The sequence below is a fragment of the Oryza sativa genome, chromosome 1, assembly GCF_034140825.1.
Source record: "Oryza sativa Japonica Group chromosome 1, ASM3414082v1".
NCBI classification, from domain to species: domain Eukaryota; kingdom Viridiplantae; phylum Streptophyta; class Magnoliopsida; order Poales; family Poaceae; genus Oryza; species Oryza sativa.
In genome coordinates this window covers 2,693,758-2,714,797 of record NC_089035.1, presented here as the reverse complement: position 1 = coordinate 2,714,797, position 21,040 = coordinate 2,693,758, and the positions used below count along the sequence as shown (strand labels likewise).

Below are 21,040 nucleotides of genomic sequence, written 5' to 3'. Positions count from 1 at the left end.
AGTAGCCGGTTTGACCACAAGAGTTCATGCTGACCATCACTTTCGTATGCTCTATTTTGTTCAAAAATTAAGTAAACTAAATCAATATGGTGTCTTGTTGTCGCCGATGATCTGTAGTTGCATGGTCAGCTAGTACAAGCCACAAGTTGCAGAGCACAGTAGGTAGTACTAGCAACTGGTAACCAGTCAATTGCAATGCTTCCAGATAGAATCATCCGGTCAATTCCAACTTGTTTTGGTAGATTTTTCTGCACCATTTGAATAAAAATAGTCAGTTTCATCTCAACAAATTTACAGCCATTTGGTCGCTACATGACAGCTGGTCAATTGCATTTGATGGAGATCTGTGAGCACACGAATTTAGCAGCAGAATTATCAACTGGGAGATCTGTTTGTAACTAAGGAATTTTACCTGAATTTATCAAATTCATGCAACAATCAGGGAAAAAAAAGAGGAAAAAAATCCATATTTCAAACGAGGCTTGGAATCTATCATGTATTCAGCAAATCCAAAGTTGACTTTTTACTCCAAAGTTGGTAGTTGACTTTGTAGTTAGTGCTCAAAAGATTTAAGTATTTTTACTCTGAAGATGATGCAGCATGCAGGTCTCAAATTAGTCATGATAAAGTGAGACAATTCTTCATGGCATTGCAGCGCAGCAATCCTAGTGATGACTAGAAGCAATCATGGGCGATAGCATTCTGGAGGCAGTAATTAAGTAAAGATTAAGCCAGTCACTTTCATTAACAATGAACATGTGGTGGAAGAAAAGGCTGGTCTTGATTTTGATATCTTGATTAGCGATGCGATGTGTACTAGTAATACTCTGTTGTTATAACTACTGGCCTAGAAGGCTAGAACAAGTCAGCACAAGGTCGCACATCTTTACTCTTTCCTATCACTTATGTTTTCATCTAAAATTATTTTCCTTTTGCAGGTCTTTTTTTTATTTTCTCTCTATTTATACGATGGAGAAGTTCCATACGTCAAAGATAACTAGCAAAAGGAATAAAATGATATGATTTCCACTGAAGATGGCATGCCAAGTTTGATTGGAGCTGCATGTACTACCCTGAGCATTGAGCAGGTCAACATAGACCAAGAGAAAATTCATAGATATCACAAATACATCTTTTCAATAAATGAATCTTTTATTAATATCAAGATAATTATACCAAGGTGATACAAATACAACCATTTTAAAATCGCTCTTGGCCTTTGCAATGTTTGAATAGCTAGGATACAATCTAAATTTTACAATGTATTTTTGGTAAACATAGCAAACACACTAATGACTATCAGTCCACGGACACTTATGTGGCTGCTTAAAAAACTCCTGACCACGATTATTCTTCTCTCAAATATTCACTGAGATCTTACAAAATATCCATGAAGAGGACAACTTCACAATTTCACACACACAAAAGAGATCCATGGAGTGGTCAAATTCATACCAACTTTTTTTTCCTAGGGTCCACCACAATACAAACAAGCACACAGTGTGTTTGAGGTTGGTCTGGCAAAAAGGAGTACAGAATTAAGGAGGATTTGGAGGCTTTCGAAACAAAAGCCAAAAATACTTAAAAAGTTCAGGCAATAATGACCATGCTGGACGAAAACGCGGTTCTATGTACTGTCTCCATACTTTGCATTGATTCTATAATTTATAAAATTGCTGGTGCACTTAATATCTGACAAGGACAGCCATCTCATCTTTTCCTGTAACCTTTTGCCAGTTCATTCATATGTGAATTCTCAGCTGCAACTCGATCACGATAGGAAAGAGATGCAATTCCAGCCATTTTATTAAAACCTTGCCAATGAAAGAAGAAAAAAATCATGTATTTTTATAAACATATCAGAAAAGAAAAAAATATTTTTAAGCAAGAAAAATACAAACACATGTATATCTTCATCCATTAATGAAATATTCCAATACCAAAAAAGCTCAGTGAAAATCTGCGTGCTATTAATTTTACATATGGACAATAATAACCAGATAAACCACAAACTCAACTCTGAGTGTGTGTGGACACGCGTGTGGTGTATCTGCGTGTGCGCGTCCAACTTGTACTCGAAAAAAATAACCAGCTTACCATAAAACAAAAATACTTTTTTTCTTATTAAAAGAAAAAAGAAAAAGAGAGGAGATCAAACTGATAACTGCCAAAAGAGAATGGAAGTTTTCAACTACCAGCACCCGCCATTCAGGCAGGCAGCTACGGACCGGAATTTATCAGAAAACCCCCTCAAATTTCCCATTCCTCGCACTTGCGATCCTTTCCTCTTCCTCCTCCCGTTCTTATTCGGGGAATTCGCGTTTCCTCCAACTTTCCATTTCACCAACTCCCTCCTTGCGGCAAAAGCACCACCAAACCCTCGAATCGGACACCAAATCCCTTTTTTTCTGGGTTGCGTCGGCTGCAGGCGTCATCTGAAATCGAAGGTTCGTTTGCAGAAATAAAAGGAGGTTTCTTTGCGGCCGGTTTTGTGGGTTCTTGATGGCAGCGGCGTGCGTTTAATCTGTTTGTGGAAAGGCGTGAGTCGGTTTATGTTTCGGTTTTTTTTTGGATAAGCTGGAGCTGGAGGGTTTGTGAGGCTTCATCTCGGATCTCAGGTGGTCTCTCGCATACGTTTCTGTTTGGTTTCTTTGTTTTTTTTTCTTTTTTTTTTTGTTTGGGGGAGAAAAGGAGATGGTTTGTTCATCGTTTTGTTTGGATTAGTAAAAGGGAGTGTTTAACGACGTCCGTTTTGATGATTTGCGAATGGTTTTGTGATGCCAATCTCACTCTTTGCCCCATCCGGCCTTGATTGATTTCTTTCCTCCGTTAATCCGTACATGCAGTTTCCTCCGGATTCATCCGGCCTTGGATTTATTCCTTTTCGTCGGATTAATCCGTAAAGTTTGTTTCCAAAAAGATTTATCTGAACCCCACGCCCTACGTAGGTTCTCCTATGTGATTCTGTTTAATTTGAAATTTTAATTACCTGTCCATGGTCATTTTCTTTTCTTATTTTCTCAATAAAATACTGAAAACAATGTCTGTTGCTTTATAGTATGTGAGATTTCCCTGTGCTTGTTCACCATGTTTCCTTAGAAGCTTCCTTTGTCTTCTTTATTTTGCGCAGTGTGGAAACATTTCCACACGGTTTAAATACGTTGTCCGTGGGAATCAGTGTTTTTCTTCACTGAAGTGCCTGCCCCTGTGAAGATTTCATTTTCTTGTCACCTAATTATTGATTAGGAATTGAAATTCTAACTAACAAGGATATGTATGGATATATGGTTTAATTGGTGTCTTAAGAAATGGTTTAGTTGCTGTTGGTGGGTGTTTGTCTGCATGTTTTCAGAAAGAGGTGCTTGTGTCAGCATCATTTCTGTTTCTTTGTCTGAAAGGCAGCAAAGGGCCTTCTCAACTTGTTTTCTATTAGCTTTGTTCATTGATTATGGTTTATGTGTTTCCTCATGATTAACATCTGCCTTTGGCTAGCCGATTTTATGGATACTTGGTTGGAGAACATCTTTTTTCTGTATTAAATTTGTTTGGCTGCACTTTTCCAGAGTTCCAGTTTGCTATTCAGGCAATAATTTATTTGTACTTGAAATGATATTATGCGTGTTATTCGCTAAGTTGTTAATCGGTGGTCAGTCTGTTCATGACAGGTTTAAAGAAAAGTTGAGGAATTGTTCCTTATTCTGCAAAGGTGGTGCTTATAAGGAACCACTCCTCCTACCTTTGTTGACGGGCTAACACCAAATGGCCCAGCTGTTGCACCATCAGGACTCCGCGTTTTATGGGAAGGAACTCCATGGGCGCCGATGGAGCATTCTTCAGTTCTTTGGCTTCCGTCGCCGCCTGCGATCCACTAAGATGATCTCTGACAAGAAACAGAGTCAGGGAAAAGGCAGTGGTGGTAAGTTTACTGCTTCATTTTTTTGTTACCTGCTAGTTGCTATAGGACCTTGAATACTATGGTGCAACAGAGTGTAGTTGAATAATACAACTGTGCAAATTCATGTGGTTGGAAAGGTTTTTTGCTTGAAAAAAAAACACACACAAGACACCAAGGAGAAACGCTGGACACTAAAGAGGAACTTGGTGTCAATTAATTAAGAAGAAATGCGAGCGTGCACTAGAGTCGAACACGGGACTTCGGGGTTGAATCCGCATACCTCTGCCACTGCGCTAGCAAGCGCTTCTCTTCCATTTGATATTTAGGCGAATTATGTAACTTATGAGAAATATTACCATAAAAAACCCATTGGATATGAGAGGAGGGGCTCTCATATAAGAAATTATTAAGAGGAGTGAGGCTCGAACCCGGACCGGCTAGCCCACTACCTTGTGGTGCTAGCCGGAATACCCCAGGGGCCTTCTCATGAGCAATATTACTAAAACAGTGTGAAATTTACTATTTGACTCTTAGTGGTAGTACAGTAGATACTTAATTCCTTGTTATGTAAAACTTACCAAAACAGTGTTCTGCTTTGATTATGATTTTTATTATAAATTATTCTCCTTGCACGATTATAATTTGCATTAGATGAAAAAATAATTGTAGGAAGTAGACGCCGAGGTTCATATGTTCCACTGAAAGATGAAGACACTAGTGTCATGGACGATGACAAACACACTGAGGTACATACAAGTTGCTTCATCCTGTTCAAGCAAGCATTCAAACACTTCTTTTTTTTACATTTTGGTTATAATTTCTTAAACTTCTTGGTTGTGTATATCCCTCGTGGATATAGAGGCCGGATTAATGAAAATCCATTATCTAAAAAAAATTCCTTAAACTTCTTCAGACTACAGTGCATACTATGAGCATCTAGTTTCAGTAGTTTATTACAATATTTCTAGAACTTTTTTGGATCAGAAATTATTTATAAGCATAATATACGTATAGGAAATTTCCACGACATTACATAATCCACATAGGAAATTTCCATAAGTATTACTTCCTCCGTTTCAGGTTATAAGACTTTCTAGCATGTGCCTAGATTCATTAACATCTATATGAATGTGGGCAATGCTAGAAAGTCTTATAACCTGAAACGGAGGTAGTACTTGTCTCCTCCAAAACCACATATAGTTACGTAAAAAAAACCCCCACATATAGTCAATATTTATTTCATATTGGAGTTGGCTTATCACGTTGTTTTCATTTCTCCTATTACAGACAACAAAGAAAAACAAGTCTTCAAAAAAGAGTTCTGGTAAGGGAAGTTTGGGCTCCTTGATTCTAAAAAAGCTGTATGGAAAGGAAGGCCATAAAGAAAAGATGCTTCCTGTTGCACCGAAGCTACTCCGTACCCTTTCAATACATTACCTGGAAAGCAATGAGTATGTTCTTGATGGTGAATCTGCTTCCAATGGTGATGGTTCTTCACAAAGTATTATGCCAAATTCCACAGATACAAATATCCAAAATGCTACATTCAACACCCAGGATGGTTGCGATAATGATACAAGTTCTTCGCTTCTAAAGAGAGGTGACATTCATGTGAAACAAAGGAGCCACCGTAGCATTTCAATGGATGGAGTTCTTCATAAGGTCCCTTATGGACATAAGGCATCTGAAGATGTAATTAAAGAAGGACTTTCCCGGTCAGCCTCCGCCACATATGACAGGGATGGTTTGAAATCTTATACTGTAACTGCTGCAAAAAGACCTGTAAACCAAGGTTTTCGGCGTTCACGTTCCCTCACTGAATCATTGGAGAAATATTCTCACTTGCTGGATTCTATTTCAAGCAACCAGTCGAAGAGGACGCTGACAAGTTCAAAATCTACTAGGGATCATTCTTTGGATGCGCCTGCTGTGATGACTGGGTTGCAGAGTTTGGTTATGACTGCTGAAAATCTCGTGATCCCAGAACATGCCTTGGCACCATATGTTCCAGAGAGAATTATTGTGGATGGAGATGTGGATGCTGCTATGGATGAGATCTCTGGTCATAAGGATGCTGATGGCTCTGAAAATACTGTGTTAATCGAAGAGTACATCGTTGACAAAAAGTGTGGTGTTTCTGTGTCAACTGAAGCTAATATATGTACTCCCCCTTTACTTTCAGAAGTGATTGATATTTCACAGGGGCATGTAGCAACTTGTGATGACGATCAGGTTCACTCATCAACTGAAGATAATATGTGTACTGTTCATTCAAAATCAGAAGAAATTGATGTCCCAGAAGAACATGGAACAACTTGTGACGATGACCATACTAATTTGTCAACAGAAGCAGGTATGCATACTACTAAAGTTTCAGAAGACGGAAGGATTTCAGAAGAACATACAACAACTTCAGATGACAAACAAATTCATTCATCCGATGTTCTGAAGTCAAGAGAAGGTACTTTTTGTGTTCCTCGTCCCAGTCAAGAAATTGAAGCTGAGATAAATCTAAGCTGTGAACAAGAAACTGATAGTCCAATGTCTGTTCTTGACATGACCTTCCCAGATGATCCTGCTAGTCCAGTGAAATATACAATCCTGGATGGTGAGATTTCCGTTTAGTAGCAGAAAACTTACATACATACATTAGTTTTCTATAATTTGAAAAAAAATACGATGTTTAGTTTAGAGCCTTTGATTTTGGAGCTTCAGTGACCTGTCACTGTAAGTGTCTGAATTAAATTTACATAAAGGTAGCCAGATCAAGTATTTTTACTTTATGAGTTGCAGGGGACATTAAAAAGTCCAATACAGTTCAATCATTAAAAAAATCATTTAATTAGCTTTTGTTTCAAGCTTCAGCTTCAATTTTAAATTGAGTTTTTTTTTCCTTTTCCTTTTGCAGATTCGTCGTTGAAGCCAAGAGTCCTCCATTTAAGTGATACCGATGATTCAGCTGATATGGATCTCAATACCAGCACTTCCATGGAACTTTCAACTGCTGGCCTGGGTCACAAAAATGTTCAAGAAAGTGACTCTGATGAACTAAGCTCTCTCCAAGCAGATCCAAAGAATGAAGATGGGTTGATCTATGTGAAGAATATATTCATGAAATCAAGCTTCCGCAATGAAGTACTATTTGATGAATGGTGCTCACAGAACATTACAGTTCTCCAAGAAGAGGATTGCCAACACTACGAGGCTGCTGCCGCTGCATTTGATTTCACTGAGATGTCAGCTGATCAGCTACTTCTGTCTGACTTGACAAATGAAGTGTTGCTCGACATCTACAAGAAATATTCTGTTTCCAAGTCCTTGCTCTCCCGGTTTTCGTCTTTTGATAGACCGAAACCTGTGGGAAACCATGCCCTCAAGGAATTGTGGTCTAAAGTAAGCTGCCATCTGGATGAACAGCCACAGTCCAGCATAGAAATTGACACAATTTTGTCGAATGATCTATCCAAGAACGATCACTGGGTGAATTTTCAGAGAGATGCTGATCACTTGGGGAACATGTTGGCAGACTTTGTGTTTGACAGGCTTCTGACAGAGTTCACTCTTCAGCTTGCAAAGTTTTGAGCCTAGCTAGTTTTTTTATTTTGCCCCTAAAAATTTTGTTGGTTTAGCTGTTCTATATGGTGGAATGCTATTATCCTCATGTATATATTAACATTCTTTCTGTTCTCTCCTTGAAGAGAACAAGGTTTGGAGGGGTGGTTGTTACTTGTTAGGGCTTAGGAATTCAATTCATGTGCTGAAAGGTTTTGAAATTTATATATTGAGTGGGGTTGAAGGAGCAATTGTTTTTGCACCAGTTTTTGGAATGCGTAATCTTGTAGAAGTAATGCTGGAAAAAAAATACCAGTCAACAAATGGTGAGGAGCAGGAATTCATGTATCTATCTGAAAGTTTCCTAGACTTCTATCATGTCAAAAACTCTGATTCTGCCTAAAATTCCATGACAGAAGTGTAATAATAATAATATTATAGGTGCAAAATGCCTCTTACTGGCGCTCATGAGCTCACAGGCTTTGTGACAAGTAATCCAAATACTAATGGCCCATTTGGATGGCCCAGGATCCTGGGCTGGTCCACGGTGAACTAACTTGGGCCGTTAGGAATAGGCCGGGTTCAGAGTTTCGGCCTCCATATGGGCCCTAACACTGAAACAGTGGCGAGCTCTGTGTACTTTTCCATTGGGCCGAGATGTAACTTTAACGGGCTGGGCCTTGTAACATCATTGGTGGGTCTGGCCCATCTAAAGAAAATTCCAAACTTCTGGGCTTTTGTTTCGGCCTAACTTTTTTCTTCTTCTGAAATTCCAGCTTCTACAGAAGAGAATGCAGTAGTAGCTGATTAGCTCCTTTTGTTTTGTTGCAGAAGGTGACAGACGATTATTTCTACTGTCAAGTGAAGCATCTAGTTCAATCTACGCGTCTGGCTAATCTGCTACAGCACCTAATCTCAAATCCTTTTTGTATTCATCATTAACGAATACTAGGAATCAATCACCTGGCATTGCCTGCACAGTTACTGATGCATTCACGACAAGTTTCTGAATCTGAAGCTAGAACTTTCTTCAGACAATCCATGTGACAAACTTACATTGGATTATTATTATTACTTCTCCGTTCACTGTTCAACCTCTGGAGCTGTGGAGAGAGTTCCAGATTGTCTACAAGTACGAATACCTGAAGATATCAGAAAACACAAAAGATTCTGCTTCATTATCTTGAAAAGAAAACAAGAGACTGTTTAAATTGTAGCTAAAATAAACCTTATCAAATTTTAGTAATGCTAAAATTTTAGCAAGATGGCAATATTGCCAAAATTTTAGCAATATTTCTTATGTACTCCCTCCGTTTTACAATGTAAGACTTTCTAGCATTACCCACGTACATATAAATGCTAGTACATGTGTTTAGATTCATTAACATCTGTGCTTAGATTCATTAACATCTAAATGAATATGAGCAATGCTAGAAAGTCTTACATTGTGAAACGGAGGAAGTATTGATTAAATTTGATAACAAACTAAATGTAGACTAAAAATAGTATGGTTAAAAATGACATCAAAGTGAACAACTGAGACTTTTGTGTCACCGGTTTTGGAAATGGACTGAACCAATTCGGGACGATCGACATGGTGCCAATCATATCCACAAGTAGGTCCTTTTGACATCATTCTCATTGAAAATGAGACAAAAAGCAAATCAATGGGTAGATCATGATCGCCACACGTACTGGCAGGCACTGGTTGCCGCTAAGACTTCAGAGTAAAGTTCAGGAAGATTATGCATACAGAAAGTTTAAAAACATTCATCCTTTTTGCATAGTGATTAAAGTGGGTGATATCATCAGTCAGCGCGAGATTTTGGAAGGGCGAAGTGTTCTTGCAGTTATACCATTTTAACGTAATTGATTGAGTTCAATAAAAATGATTATTATACAAGTTTTCTGAAGAAACTAACATGCATTATCTGAATAACCAGGTGCTATATATATTATTCTTCCAAGCACCGACTTAATCAAGCTTGTAATGCAGCAACTTCATTTGTGTAAATTGTGTTCCTCCTATTTACTATGAGTACTTTCTCCGTCGCATTTTGAGTACAGGCATGGTTTTTTCGCGCCCAAATTTAACCGTCCGTTTTATTTAATTTTTTTTTAAAAAATAAAAAACATAAGTCTTGAGTAAAGTACTATTCATATTTTATCATCTCATAACAACCAAAATACTAATTATAAAAATTTTTAAAATAAGACGGACAATCAAAATTAAACGTTAAATTTATGGTCGCACTTAAAATAACGGTGGGAGTACTAATCAGTGGGATTCGCAAAGTCAAAAGTCAATGATGGCATTGTCTCTTCTCTATCCGATAATGACACGCCCATTTTCATTTGCCGTGGAGGTTCAGGCCATGTCCTCTTCAGCTTTTCTTATGCTTAATTTTTTAAAAAATTATTTTAAATTTAAAACAAAGTGCGGCGTGTCCATTCTGGCCAGCATAGACAATTATGGACGTGTGGATTACACGTGTTCCAACTCGCTGCAATGAATATTTGAACTCTTCTCCTCTCTTTCTTTTCTTTTATTTGTGCGTGAGACATTATCCGTGATCCATGCACGTCAAACACGAAAAAAGTTTCAAATTGGCACCAGAATCAGAGAATCGGTGGACCTGAAATTTGTGCCACTACCCTTGCAAGAACATTGTCTACTGCATGTATGTTTTTCTTATGATCGAAGTGAAATAAACTGGTATTATGTGCAATATATCATCAGGTATTGGAACTAAAAGAAAATTCAGACTTTTAATATATTAACTTGTTGACTTTTGAACACGACGTTTAACCGTCCATCGTATTAAAAAGCTATAAGTATCATTTATTTTGCTATGATTTATTTTATTATGAAATATACTTTAAACATGCCATATTATTTTTGCATATTTAAGTAAGACAAATAATGAAATGTTATTTTTAAAAGTCAATAGTTTTAAAACTGAGAAAATATATGTTAGAATAAAAAGGATTAGAAAATTTTCGATGCAAAAGATCAGCAGATTGATATGGAGCTTATTTTATTTGTCACGATTATCTCTTCCTAGTTCCCAGCGAGTGGTGGTGACTAATAACTTCACAAAAATAGAGAAAACATAAAATAACAATAATAGCTTTTCAGTAAACAACCATTGATAGAGTAGACATGAACCTGCTTTATGCCTACCTACGACCTTACCATCCGGGCCATTTCCAGGCCATTTTCAGTGTTATCAAGTGCTTGACATAATGGCATGGCCCAACACATCAATAAGCACCATGAATTTGTGATCTTCTGAATCTCCTCTGTGCTGCGAGCGATGCGGCGTGGTATTTTGATTCTTCCTTGAACGTGCATTATACACCTCTAGCGCGCCGAATGTATGATGACATATTATAAAGAAATGCATAAACTTTGTGGAAGAAATATATAAAGCACATGAATGATGAGAATGAAATCTATCCCATAATATAGGGCATATTCGGCAAGCTGGTTGCGGCTGCGCTTTTCGGCACTGTCGGTGTCAGCTACGCCGTTTGCGCAAAACAGACAGCCAAACATACCCGTAATTTATAGTTCCAATATTTTCTTTCTTTAGAAAATATTTTTCGATAAAGTTTAAAAAATATTTGCTGAAGTTTAATAGGACATCTACTTTTAGATAAGCCATGACTAGGCTAGGTGATTGTGTACCTGATCTATCACTAACTTATTAGTATGTCCACAAGCACATATGTAAAAGAATGTAAACTTTAGTACCATAAATGTTATAACATATATTGTAAACCCTACACATATCATCGCCAGGCACGTAAATAACCCTATGTTGGTATAGTTGTTAATAGGTTGATGCTTGACAAGTCTATTCTCGTTGATGTTTTTTTTTAATTATACTCATTCAAAATAAAATATAATTGATAGTTCTGTGCTGATTTAGTTTAGAAAAATATACACGAACTCCCAACAACTCAACAAACAAACACGTACACAACCTTCTCAATTCTCACTATGAACTAGAGGCCACAAACCAGACGCCAAACTCGCGGATCATACGTGATCACGCCATGCATATGCGTTCGGTTGTCCGCGAGCGACGGACGGACGGTTGAGTCCCGAAGAATCGCTCAATCAATGAGGGGCAAAACCGTAAACTCACTCACCCCCACAGGAGGTGACTTCCCCCCCTTCCCCAAATCGACGATTTGTTCACGGCAGGTCTCCCGATGCGTGCCACGTGTACGGCGGATGGCCTCCCTCCCTCTCTATAAGTAGCAACCCTCTCCGCCCCCCTCCCTGCGTGTGGTTCAGGTGCTGAAGGTGATATTCAGATTTTCAGAGTGAGTGCTCGTGTGTTGTGCGATCAGTGCCCGCAGTTCGATCGATCCGTGTTGATCTTTGAAAGAAAGATGTCGTGCTGCGGAGGAAACTGCGGCTGCGGATCCGGCTGCCAGTGCGGCAGCGGCTGCGGAGGGTAAGATCCGATCACCATCTTCTGAATTTCTGTTCTTGATCTGTCATGTATAATAACTGTCTAGTCTTGGTGTTGGTGAGATGGAAATTCGGTGGATCTCGGAAGGGATATTGTTCGTTTGCTGGGGTTTTTTTTGTGTGTTGTGATCCGTAATGAATTTGTGTTTATCCATGTTGTTGATCTTGGTATGTATTCATGACATATTGACATGCATGTGTTGTATGTGTCATATGTGTGCCTCTCCTTGGGATTTGTTTTGGATAATAGAACATGTTATGGACTCAATAGTCTGTGAACAAATCTTTTTTTAGATGGTGGCCAAATCTGATGATGATCTTTCTTGAGAGGAAAAAGTTCATGATAGAAAAATCTTTTTTGAGATGGTGGCTTAATGTGATGATGATCTTACTTGAGAGGAAAAAAAAGATTCATTATAGGAGATTTTGATTTAGCTCCTTTCCACCGTTATTAAATGAGGAGCATGCATGCTGATGGCTGATAAGGATCTGATTTTTTTTATCCCCTCTTCTTTGAACAGACAAGAAATAGGCTCTGAATTTCTGATTGATTATTTGTACATGCAGATGCAAGATGTACCCGGAGATGGCTGAGGAGGTGACCACTACCCAGACTGTCATCATGGGTGTTGCACCTTCCAAGGGGTATGTGCACTAATCCTTTCCTTCTCCATGTCATGTACTTGTGATTCATTGGCAAAATCCATGTGTTACTGAATTTGTAGAATAGTATAGGGAGAGGGAAATATTGTGATTATCGACACCATTGTAATACAATGAGTCTCAGGGGGCAGTATATATAGGAGTACAGTGTAGAGATAAGAAAAGATTATAGATATGAAAGAAGTCCATGTAAATCAATCTTATCCTACTCTAACTATCATATACTCTAATAGAACAGAATTGAGTACCTCCATCTTTCTAGCTACCAACCTCTTTTGTCAATTGTCATATGTTTCCTGCCTTTTTTTTTTCCTTCTGAGTCACAAAGAACAAAACATTTTGTCGAGAGTCAAGAGGCTCACTGCCTTCCATTTTACGTGTACGTATGACAAAATTGCAGCGCTAGCTACAGCGTAAGGAAAACGACTAAAAACTTCATGCACGTTATGACAAAAACTCTCCCCTTTATCTGAAGAAAACGATGATGCCTTTTACTCTGAAAATTGCGTAGCAACAATCCAAGATTGTTTCATGTTTCGCTGAGTTCTAATTAATTACTGATCTATGGTTGGCTGATTCTCTGATGGATGCAGTCATGCCGAGGGGTTGGAGGCCGGCGCCGCCGCCGGAGCAGGAGCAGAGAACGGGTGCAAGTGCGGCGACAACTGCACCTGCAACCCCTGCAACTGCGGCAAGTGAAGCAAGCAACCTCCTGACGAAACCAAGGAGATGGAAGGGCCTAGTACTGCTAAGCTAGTAGTTTGATCCAGTTACAAGTGATGAGTTGTTGTCACTGTAACTTTGTGTTTCCTCTGAGTTTGTGATCTAAGACCTGAGACTGAAGAAATGCATCCTAGTTAAATAAGTGCTAAGAATAAAGATGTTTTGAGACATCTATGGCGTGTGTACGATGATGTAGTCCTTCCTCTCCAGTCTTGTGGTGTGTACGTAATTAAGAATGCAGTGCTGTGTCATGTGGTATGCTTTCTATCTAGTGAAACTGAACTAGTGAGTTGGTATACTAATTTTGCTTGTTTGCTTGAATGTTGCTTTAATGTGACTTGTGTCACTGGATGTTTATCTTGCTTACTTGGATGTTGCTGGCTACACGAACTTCATCTGAAGTTTCATGCTGGTAAAGAATCTAGCTTTGAGCCTGCTTGGACTATACAGTACAAAATGGGCTGAGCCTATGGATTTGTGTACTACATGTCTACATCGTGTTTACTTATGGACCTCAGTGGGCTGGTTAATTCCTTCATGTTCCTCGAAATGCAATCCATATGTTCAGAGCTTGAAAAAAAGTTCACTTCTTGTCCCTCAGTTATGGATCGAGTTTCATCTACATCACTTAGCTGTAAGACAGCTATTAAAACCAACGCAAATCTAGTCCTTTGTGACGGCGAAGTGGCTCCCTGTTCAGTCAAATCTCCTTCCAGATATGCACGGCACGAATGCTCGGCAGAGTCCCAACACCAAAGCTCGAGCTCGCCGTCTCTGAGAGGTCGCGGCGTCACAGGAGGTGCTAGCCTCGTTTTTTCTTTCAAAAAAAATCATATTAATTAATTAATTAAATTTAAAATAATTAATAATTAATTAATCATATATTAATAAGTCATCTACGTTCTAATCCCCCAACACACCTTCTTAATCATTTAGCATTCTAGTCAAGTCAATTTTTTCCTTTCGTCGCCACGGTCGCTGAAAAGGAACACTAGTTTGTCATAAGATATTCTCACGGCATGTTGGCAGTATTTGTCACTTTTCCTGACCGACCACTTGCGTTTGGTGGCATAGTGGAATGTACACTGCTTCTAATAGTCCAGCATTAGCAAATGTCCGGCACTGATAAAAATACTTATTACAAAATCCGATAGTAAGCTATGAGATAAATTTATTAAACATAATTAATTTATCATTAACAAGCAAATATTTACTGTAATTAGACTTAAAAGATTCGTCTCATAATTTACACATAATCTATATAATTAGTATTTTTTTTATATTTAATACTTCATATATTTATCCGAATGTTCAAAGTGACAGAGTTAAAATTTTTATTTTGAGAACTAAACCGGGCGGGCCCTAGTGCAACTGAGAACCAGTCCCAACCAGGTCAACAAAGTCAGGTGAAATCTTCCAAAAGAAGAAAAAGAAAAATGTACTGGTACTGGTGATCAGCAGGAAACAGAGATATGCTAGTATCTCCATTTAACTAAAATAGCTAGTCGTGTTAACTAAACTCTGCTCCAAGAACGCTCCCTCAAACCGAACCAAGAATCCACATGGCGATACGTCGGATGAGGCTTGCATTGTCCCTCCTCTGCGTCCTGATGACGATCGGCACCGGCACGGCAAGCGATGAGCCGGCGCTGCTTGCTCTCAAGGCAGGGCTCAGCGGGAGCAGCTCAAGCGCGCTCGCCTCATGGAACACCAGCGCCAGCTTCTGCGGCTGGGAGGGCGTGACATGCAGCCACCGGTGGCCGACGAGGGTGGCGGCGCTGGACCTGCCGTCGAGCAACCTCACCGGCACGCTCCCGCCGGCCGTCGGGAACCTCACCTTCCTACGGCGGCTCAACCTGAGCTCCAACCAGCTGCACGGCGAGATACCTCCGGCCGTCGGCCGGCTCCGGCGTCTCCTGGTCCTCGATATGGACCACAACTCCATCTCAGGTGTGATCCCTGCTAATCTGAGCTCCTGCATCAGCTTGACAATCCTGCGGATCCAGTCCAACCCGCAGCTTGGCGGGCGAATTCCTCCGGAGCTCGGTAACACGCTGCCACGGCTCAAGAAGCTTCAGCTCAGGAAGAACAGCTTAACAGGGAAGATCCCGGCCTCGCTAGCCAACCTTTCGTCGTTGCAGCACTTGTCTCTGAGTTACAACAAGCTTGAGGGTCTCATCCCTCCAGGCCTCGGCGATATCGCAGGTCTGCGTTATCTTTTTCTCAATGCAAACAACCTTTCCGGCGAACTTCCGCTATCTCTGTACAATTTGTCGTCGCTGATGATGCTCCAGGTTGGCAATAACATGCTGCATGGCAGCATCCCTTCTGACATTGGTCGCATGCTTCCCGGTATACAAGTGTTTGGATTGGATGTTAACCGGTTTACAGGAGTCATCCCTCATTCTCTCTCCAATCTTTCAACACTCACGGATCTGTACCTCTCAGACAACAAATTCACCGGATTTGTGCCTCCCAACTTGGGGAGGTTGCAATATCTTCAGTATTTGTATTTGGTAGGAAATCAACTTGAGGCAGATAACACCAAGGGCTGGGAATTTCCACTTCACTGTCAAACTGCAGCCAGCTGCAAGAATTTGTCCTCGCTAACAACTCTTTCAGTGGGCAGCTGCCAAGGCCAATTGGGAACCTGTCAACGACGCTACAAATGCTCAATTTAGATAACAACAATATCTCGGGGAGCATACCTGAGGACATTGGCAATCTGGTAGGCTTGAGCTTTCTCGATCTGGGGTTCAATTCCATATTATCTGGAGTGATTCCTGAAAGCATCGGGAAGCTAACAAACTTGGTTGAAATTTCCCTGTACAATACCAGCCTGTCAGGCCTCATACCGGCATCTGTTGGAAATCTTACAAATTTGAATAGGATATACGCATTCTACTGCAATTTGGAAGGCCCAATCCCACCAAGCCTTGGGGATCTAAAAAAACTGTTTGTTCTAGATTTGTCATACAACCATCTAAATGGTTCGATCCCCAAAGAAATTTTTGAGCTGCAGTCACTCTCGTGGTTCTTGGACTTGTCATATAATTCTCTGTCAGGACCCCTTCCATCAGAAGTTGGTAGCTTGGTTAACCTAAATGGAATGGATCTATCCGGAAACCAGCTATCTGGACAAATACCTGACAGTATAGGAAATTGTGAAGTGATGGAAGCCCTCTATCTAGAAGAGAACTCATTTGAAGGAGGAATACCACAATCTCTGAGCAACCTAAAAGGGCTCACCATACTGAACCTAACCATGAATAAGTTATCTGGCAGGATCCCCAACACCATTGCTAGGATTCCCAATCTGCAACAGCTGTTTCTAGCACACAACAATTTTTCAGGACCAATCCCAGCAACTCTACAAAATTTGACAACGCTGTGGCAATTAGATGTGTCCTTCAACAAATTGCAAGGGGAAGTTCCAGTTAAGGGTGTTTTCAGAAACCTGACTTTTGCATCGGTTGTGGGGAATAACTTGTGCGGTGGAATACCCCAGCTTCACTTGGCTCCATGTCCCATTCTCAATGTAAGCAAGAACAGAAACCAGCATCTGAAGTCTCTTGCAATAGCTCTGCCAACAACGGGTGCAATATTGGTGTTAGTTTCTGCTATTGTAGTTATTCTGTTACACCAAAGGAAGTTCAAACAAAGACAAAATAGACAAGCAACATCCCTGGTTATTGAGGAACAGTATCAAAGGGTTTCATATTATGCATTATCAAGAGGAAGTAATGAATTTTCAGAAGCCAACCTGCTTGGCAAAGGAAGATATGGTTCTGTTTTTAGATGTACTTTAGACGATGAGAGTGCACTTGTTGCTGTAAAAGTGTTCGACCTTCAACAATCAGGATCTTCAAAAAGCTTTGAGGCTGAATGTGAGGCTCTGAGAAGAGTACGCCACCGTTGTCTCATAAAGATCATCACTTGTTGCTCAAGTATTGGTCCACAGGGTCAAGAGTTCAAGGCATTGGTTTTTGAGTTCATGCCCAATGGTAGCTTGGATGGTTGGATTCATCCCAAGTCAAGCAATCTCACTCCTAGCAATACACTCAGCCTTTCACAGAGACTCAACATTGCTGTTGATATCTTTGATGCACTGGATTATCTTCACAATCACTGCCAGCCACCAATCATACACTGTGATCTGAAACCTAGTAATATTCTTCTATCAGAAGACAAGAGTGCTAAGGTTGGAGATTTTGGCATATCAAGAATCCTCCCGAAAAGTAGTACTAAAACTCTTCAAAGTTCGAAAAGCTCAATTGGAATCAGAGGTTCCATTGGTTATATTGCACCAGGTAGATTTTTTTTTTTAAAAAAAAACTGAACTTCTTACATTAATTCCCATAATCCCTCCCCCTCCTCCCTCATGGGTGTGGATTGGAGTACTGGGGCACTTTGTATTTGTTTTACATGTGGAGGGTACGGTTGACAACTAACTTTGATTGCAAACATTGCAGAGTATGGGGAAGGGTCTACAATAACCAGAGCAGGCGATACTTACAGCTTAGGCATATTGTTGCTTGAGATGTTTACTGGAAGGAGCCCTACTGATGACATTTTCAGGGATTCAATGGATCTGCACAAGTTTGTTGCAGCTTCTTTTCTTCACCAACCCCTAGACATAGCTGATCCAACAATCTGGCTTCATGAAGAAGAAAATGTTGCAGATGTTAAAAATGAAAGCATAAAAACAAGAATTATTCAACAGTGCTTGGTGTCTGTTCTTAGGCTCGGCATATCATGCTCAAAGCAACAACCCAGAGAGCGAATGATGTTGGCAGAAGCTGTATCAGAGATGCATGCAACCAGAGATGAATATCTCAGGTCTTGGATGGTCGGCCATGAAGAACATAGCACTGTGAGCTAAACGTTGGGCAAGATACATATGTAGACAGTGTTGATGATTGTACCAGGAATAATTGGAGGAACACAAGGTTGCGTAGTTAATATTCATTAAGCTTAGATGCATGCCACTGTAAAGATGTAAACAGAATGTAGTTAACTTCAATTCAGCATGGAATGTTTAATGCAAACAAGCCCAACAGAAATTCAGGATGCTCTTGCAGTAGAACCTTCGAAAAAAATTATACACCTCAAACAACCTCACTGGACAAAGAACCAAAGGATAACATTATAAGATTCTAGAGTCCACAAGAGTTTGGTCATCATCTTCACACATGGCATATCCTGCAGAGCAACAACTCCAACAGCAAGCTTTGATAAAAGATGCAGCAGTGTAGTGCATACCTCATGCTTGCCAGTTAGCTTACAAGCTAATCAAGAACAAAGAGAGAGCCTTCCTTAGACCTTCGGAACATAAGGCCCCCTTTGATTCAAAGGAAATTTATAGGAAACAGGCTAGTGTAGCAGCATCCTGAAATAGCAAGCAAAATACTTACGGTGTTTCAGTTACTATTTCCAATTAAACTTCTTTGAAAGTTGAAACAGTACAGTACTAAGGTAAAGCAAAACTTACTTCAGATGTCAAAGTTATCAGCTAAAATAGAACGGTGATGGCCAAGCTGTCATACTATATAGTACTAACTAATTCACACAACTCTTCTTTTGTTTCAAACGCAAAGATCAAAAACCAAAATTGCCATCAGGCTAAAAAAATATTGGACTCCATCCAGAAAGTGCCCTTAGATGAAACCTACTCGTACTTATAAATTACATGGGCCAATAAGCACAGTATCACACTCCAAACATCCATGCTCCAGAAATCAAATTCCTGTGGCATACAAAGGAGTTTGCAAGACAATGCAAATGGCAACAGCATACTCACAGGATGTAATTGCGCAAAATTAGATAGATTAATTCCAACAAGCTCAGGGCAACCAAACATAACATAAGACTACAGACTATAGTTTCCCAAAAGCATGCCCAGGCAATTCCACACATGCTTCAGAGAATAAAACTCCAACGAGTGACAGAGGAATTTACAACAGTTGAACAGAATGCAAGTAGCAACCATGTAAATAGTTCCACAAAAATTAGATCTAGTTATCATTCGTTGACCAGCAGGCACAGGGCGGTCAAACATCACATACCCAGGAATCACATTCACATGGTTTAAAATCAGAGCTACTGTTCCAGATCACTGACATCTGACTACCAAGCTAACGATCTAACATCCATTTTCCAATCATCGATAGCACTAAAACTAACACAAACAGATCAAACTACAACTATTAGCAATAGCAATAGATAGATGCAGGGGTGAAGCCTAAGCGGAGGTGAATTTAGTGACGGCCTTGGTGCCCTCAGAGACGGCGTGCTTGGCGAGCTCGCCGGGGAGGACGAGGCGGACGGAGGTCTGGATCTCCCGGGAGGTGATGGTGGGCTTCTTGTTGTAGCGGGCGAGCTTGGCGGACTCTCCGGCGAGCTTCTCGAAGATGTCATTGATGAAGGAGTTCATGATGGACATGGCCTTGGAGGAGATGCCGATGTCGGGGTGAACCTGCTTGAGCACCTTGAAGATGTAGATCTTGTAGGTCTCGACGCTCTTCTTCGCCTTCTTCCTCCCCGCCTTCTTCCCCTCGCCGCTGCCCTTCTCGGCCTTGCCGGCGGGGAGACGCTTCTCCGCCTTGGGCTTCTTCCCCGCGGGGGCCTTCTCGGCCTTCTCCGCTGCGGGCTCCTCCTCCGCGGGCTTCTTCGCGGCCGGCTTCTTCTCCGCCTTGGGCGCCATGGCTGCCGCTGCTCTCTTCTTCTCGGGGAGAGGAGAGGAAACGGAAGCGGTGGGATTCGCGAGATTGCGGCGTGGGGAAAGGAGGAGACGTGGGGAGATGGTTTTGTAGAGGAGGGGACGTGCGCCCTGATTGGTGGAAGGCACGCGGCGCGGATCGATGACGTGGATGGATGTGCGACGTTGGATGCCGGAAAAAAATCGGCGGGTGGGATGCCGAAAAAATGTGCGCGGGAACGGAGGAGGGGGGAGGAGCGGGTTTCCCGCCGCGCGGTGGTGGAGGAGTTTTTAGAGTTTGGGCTTTCCTTCGGCGTAGAGCTTAGGTTACGGGCTTACGGCCCAATTCAGGTGGCAGGCTTCGCGACAGGGCCCAATTCAGAAAGGAAAACAAAATCGATTGGCCTGGACGAGCCTGTTGGACTTGGGGGGGGGGGGGGGGGGTGCGGTGGGGGGCATTTCATCGAACACCATTCGCGCATCGCTCTCCCCGAGCGAACCGCATTCGTTACGTTACGTTACGTGCGAGATGAATCAACTTGTCAGGTACAAACACAACCGGAGAATTTGCTTTTGTTTATACTGGAGTTATACGATGTGATCCTGATCCAGGCTCAGTTCGACCTAGCCCCTGCTTATCTTTGCTTGTGGGTCGTTGTCGCCGTCTTTGGTTACGCTAGGAGAAGCATCTCTCTTTCTTGCGTAGGTAATCAACTATCTTAATTTTTCTTTTGTGTCTTGATTATGTGCAACACCGAGTGATGCGAATGGGATGTGTTCCTTTCGATGTTTTTTCTATATAAGCTCTGAAACTTGGACTTTTGCAACAAATGGTTCGGGTGCAGATGAGCTGTTTGACGAAATGCCCAGGAGATTCCTGCGTGCGTTGCATGCCCAGCGGCGGTTTGACTCTATTTTTCCTTTAGTATGGTGTCTGCTCTCTGGTGATCTAATGTACCATTTTCTCTTAACCTTGTTTTACCCAATCTTAATGCAAAGATGCATAAAGAGAACTCTGCATATT

At 40.9% G+C, this 21,040-nt stretch overlaps 3 protein-coding genes, 1 long non-coding RNA gene and 1 pseudogene across 9 annotated transcripts; 4 read left to right on the top strand and 1 right to left on the bottom strand.

Moving 5' to 3' along the window:
* Positions 1-2,201: 2,201 nt before the first annotated feature.
* Positions 2,202-7,698, top strand: LOC4324515 (uncharacterized). 6 transcript variants are annotated; one of them, XM_066309682.1, is made up of 5 exons: positions 2,202-2,447; positions 3,666-3,916; positions 4,565-4,641; positions 5,183-6,356; positions 6,804-7,698. In XM_066309682.1, the coding sequence occupies exons 2-5, from the start codon at positions 3,760-3,762 to the stop codon at positions 7,475-7,477; spliced, it is 2,082 nt and encodes a 693-aa protein (XP_066165779.1). In that variant the 5' UTR covers positions 2,202-2,447; positions 3,666-3,759; the 3' UTR covers positions 7,478-7,698. The 6 variants fall into 6 exon arrangements, with proteins under 6 accessions (XP_066165779.1, XP_015645050.1, XP_015645059.1 ...); XM_015789564.3 differs by having other exon boundaries at positions 5,183-6,503; XM_015789573.3 differs by having other exon boundaries at positions 2,274-2,618; positions 5,183-6,503.
* Positions 7,699-11,740: 4,042 nt separating this feature from the next.
* On the top strand, positions 11,741-13,681 carry LOC4325218 (metallothionein-like protein 2A). Its single transcript, NM_001406229.1, has 3 exons — positions 11,741-11,916; positions 12,501-12,578; positions 13,190-13,681. Exons 1-3 carry the CDS (start codon positions 11,852-11,854, stop codon positions 13,293-13,295), a joined length of 249 nt encoding a protein of 82 aa, NP_001393158.1. The 5' UTR covers positions 11,741-11,851; the 3' UTR covers positions 13,296-13,681.
* Positions 13,682-14,881: 1,200 nt separating this feature from the next.
* LOC4324513 (probable LRR receptor-like serine/threonine-protein kinase At3g47570) lies at positions 14,882-18,367 on the top strand (annotated as a pseudogene).
* A 758-nt stretch (positions 18,368-19,125) lies between these two features.
* Positions 19,126-20,082, bottom strand: LOC4324512 (histone H2B.4). The gene has a single exon (NM_001428135.1). It carries the CDS (start codon positions 20,020-20,022, stop codon positions 19,561-19,563), a length of 462 nt encoding a protein of 153 aa, NP_001415064.1. The 5' UTR covers positions 20,023-20,082; the 3' UTR covers positions 19,126-19,560.
* Positions 20,083-20,461: 379 nt separating this feature from the next.
* Positions 20,462-21,003, top strand: LOC136356127 (uncharacterized). The gene is made up of 3 exons (XR_010740866.1): positions 20,462-20,562; positions 20,629-20,722; positions 20,862-21,003. It is a non-coding gene; the product is annotated as an uncharacterized lncRNA (long non-coding RNA).
* Positions 21,004-21,040: the final 37 nt, after the last annotated feature.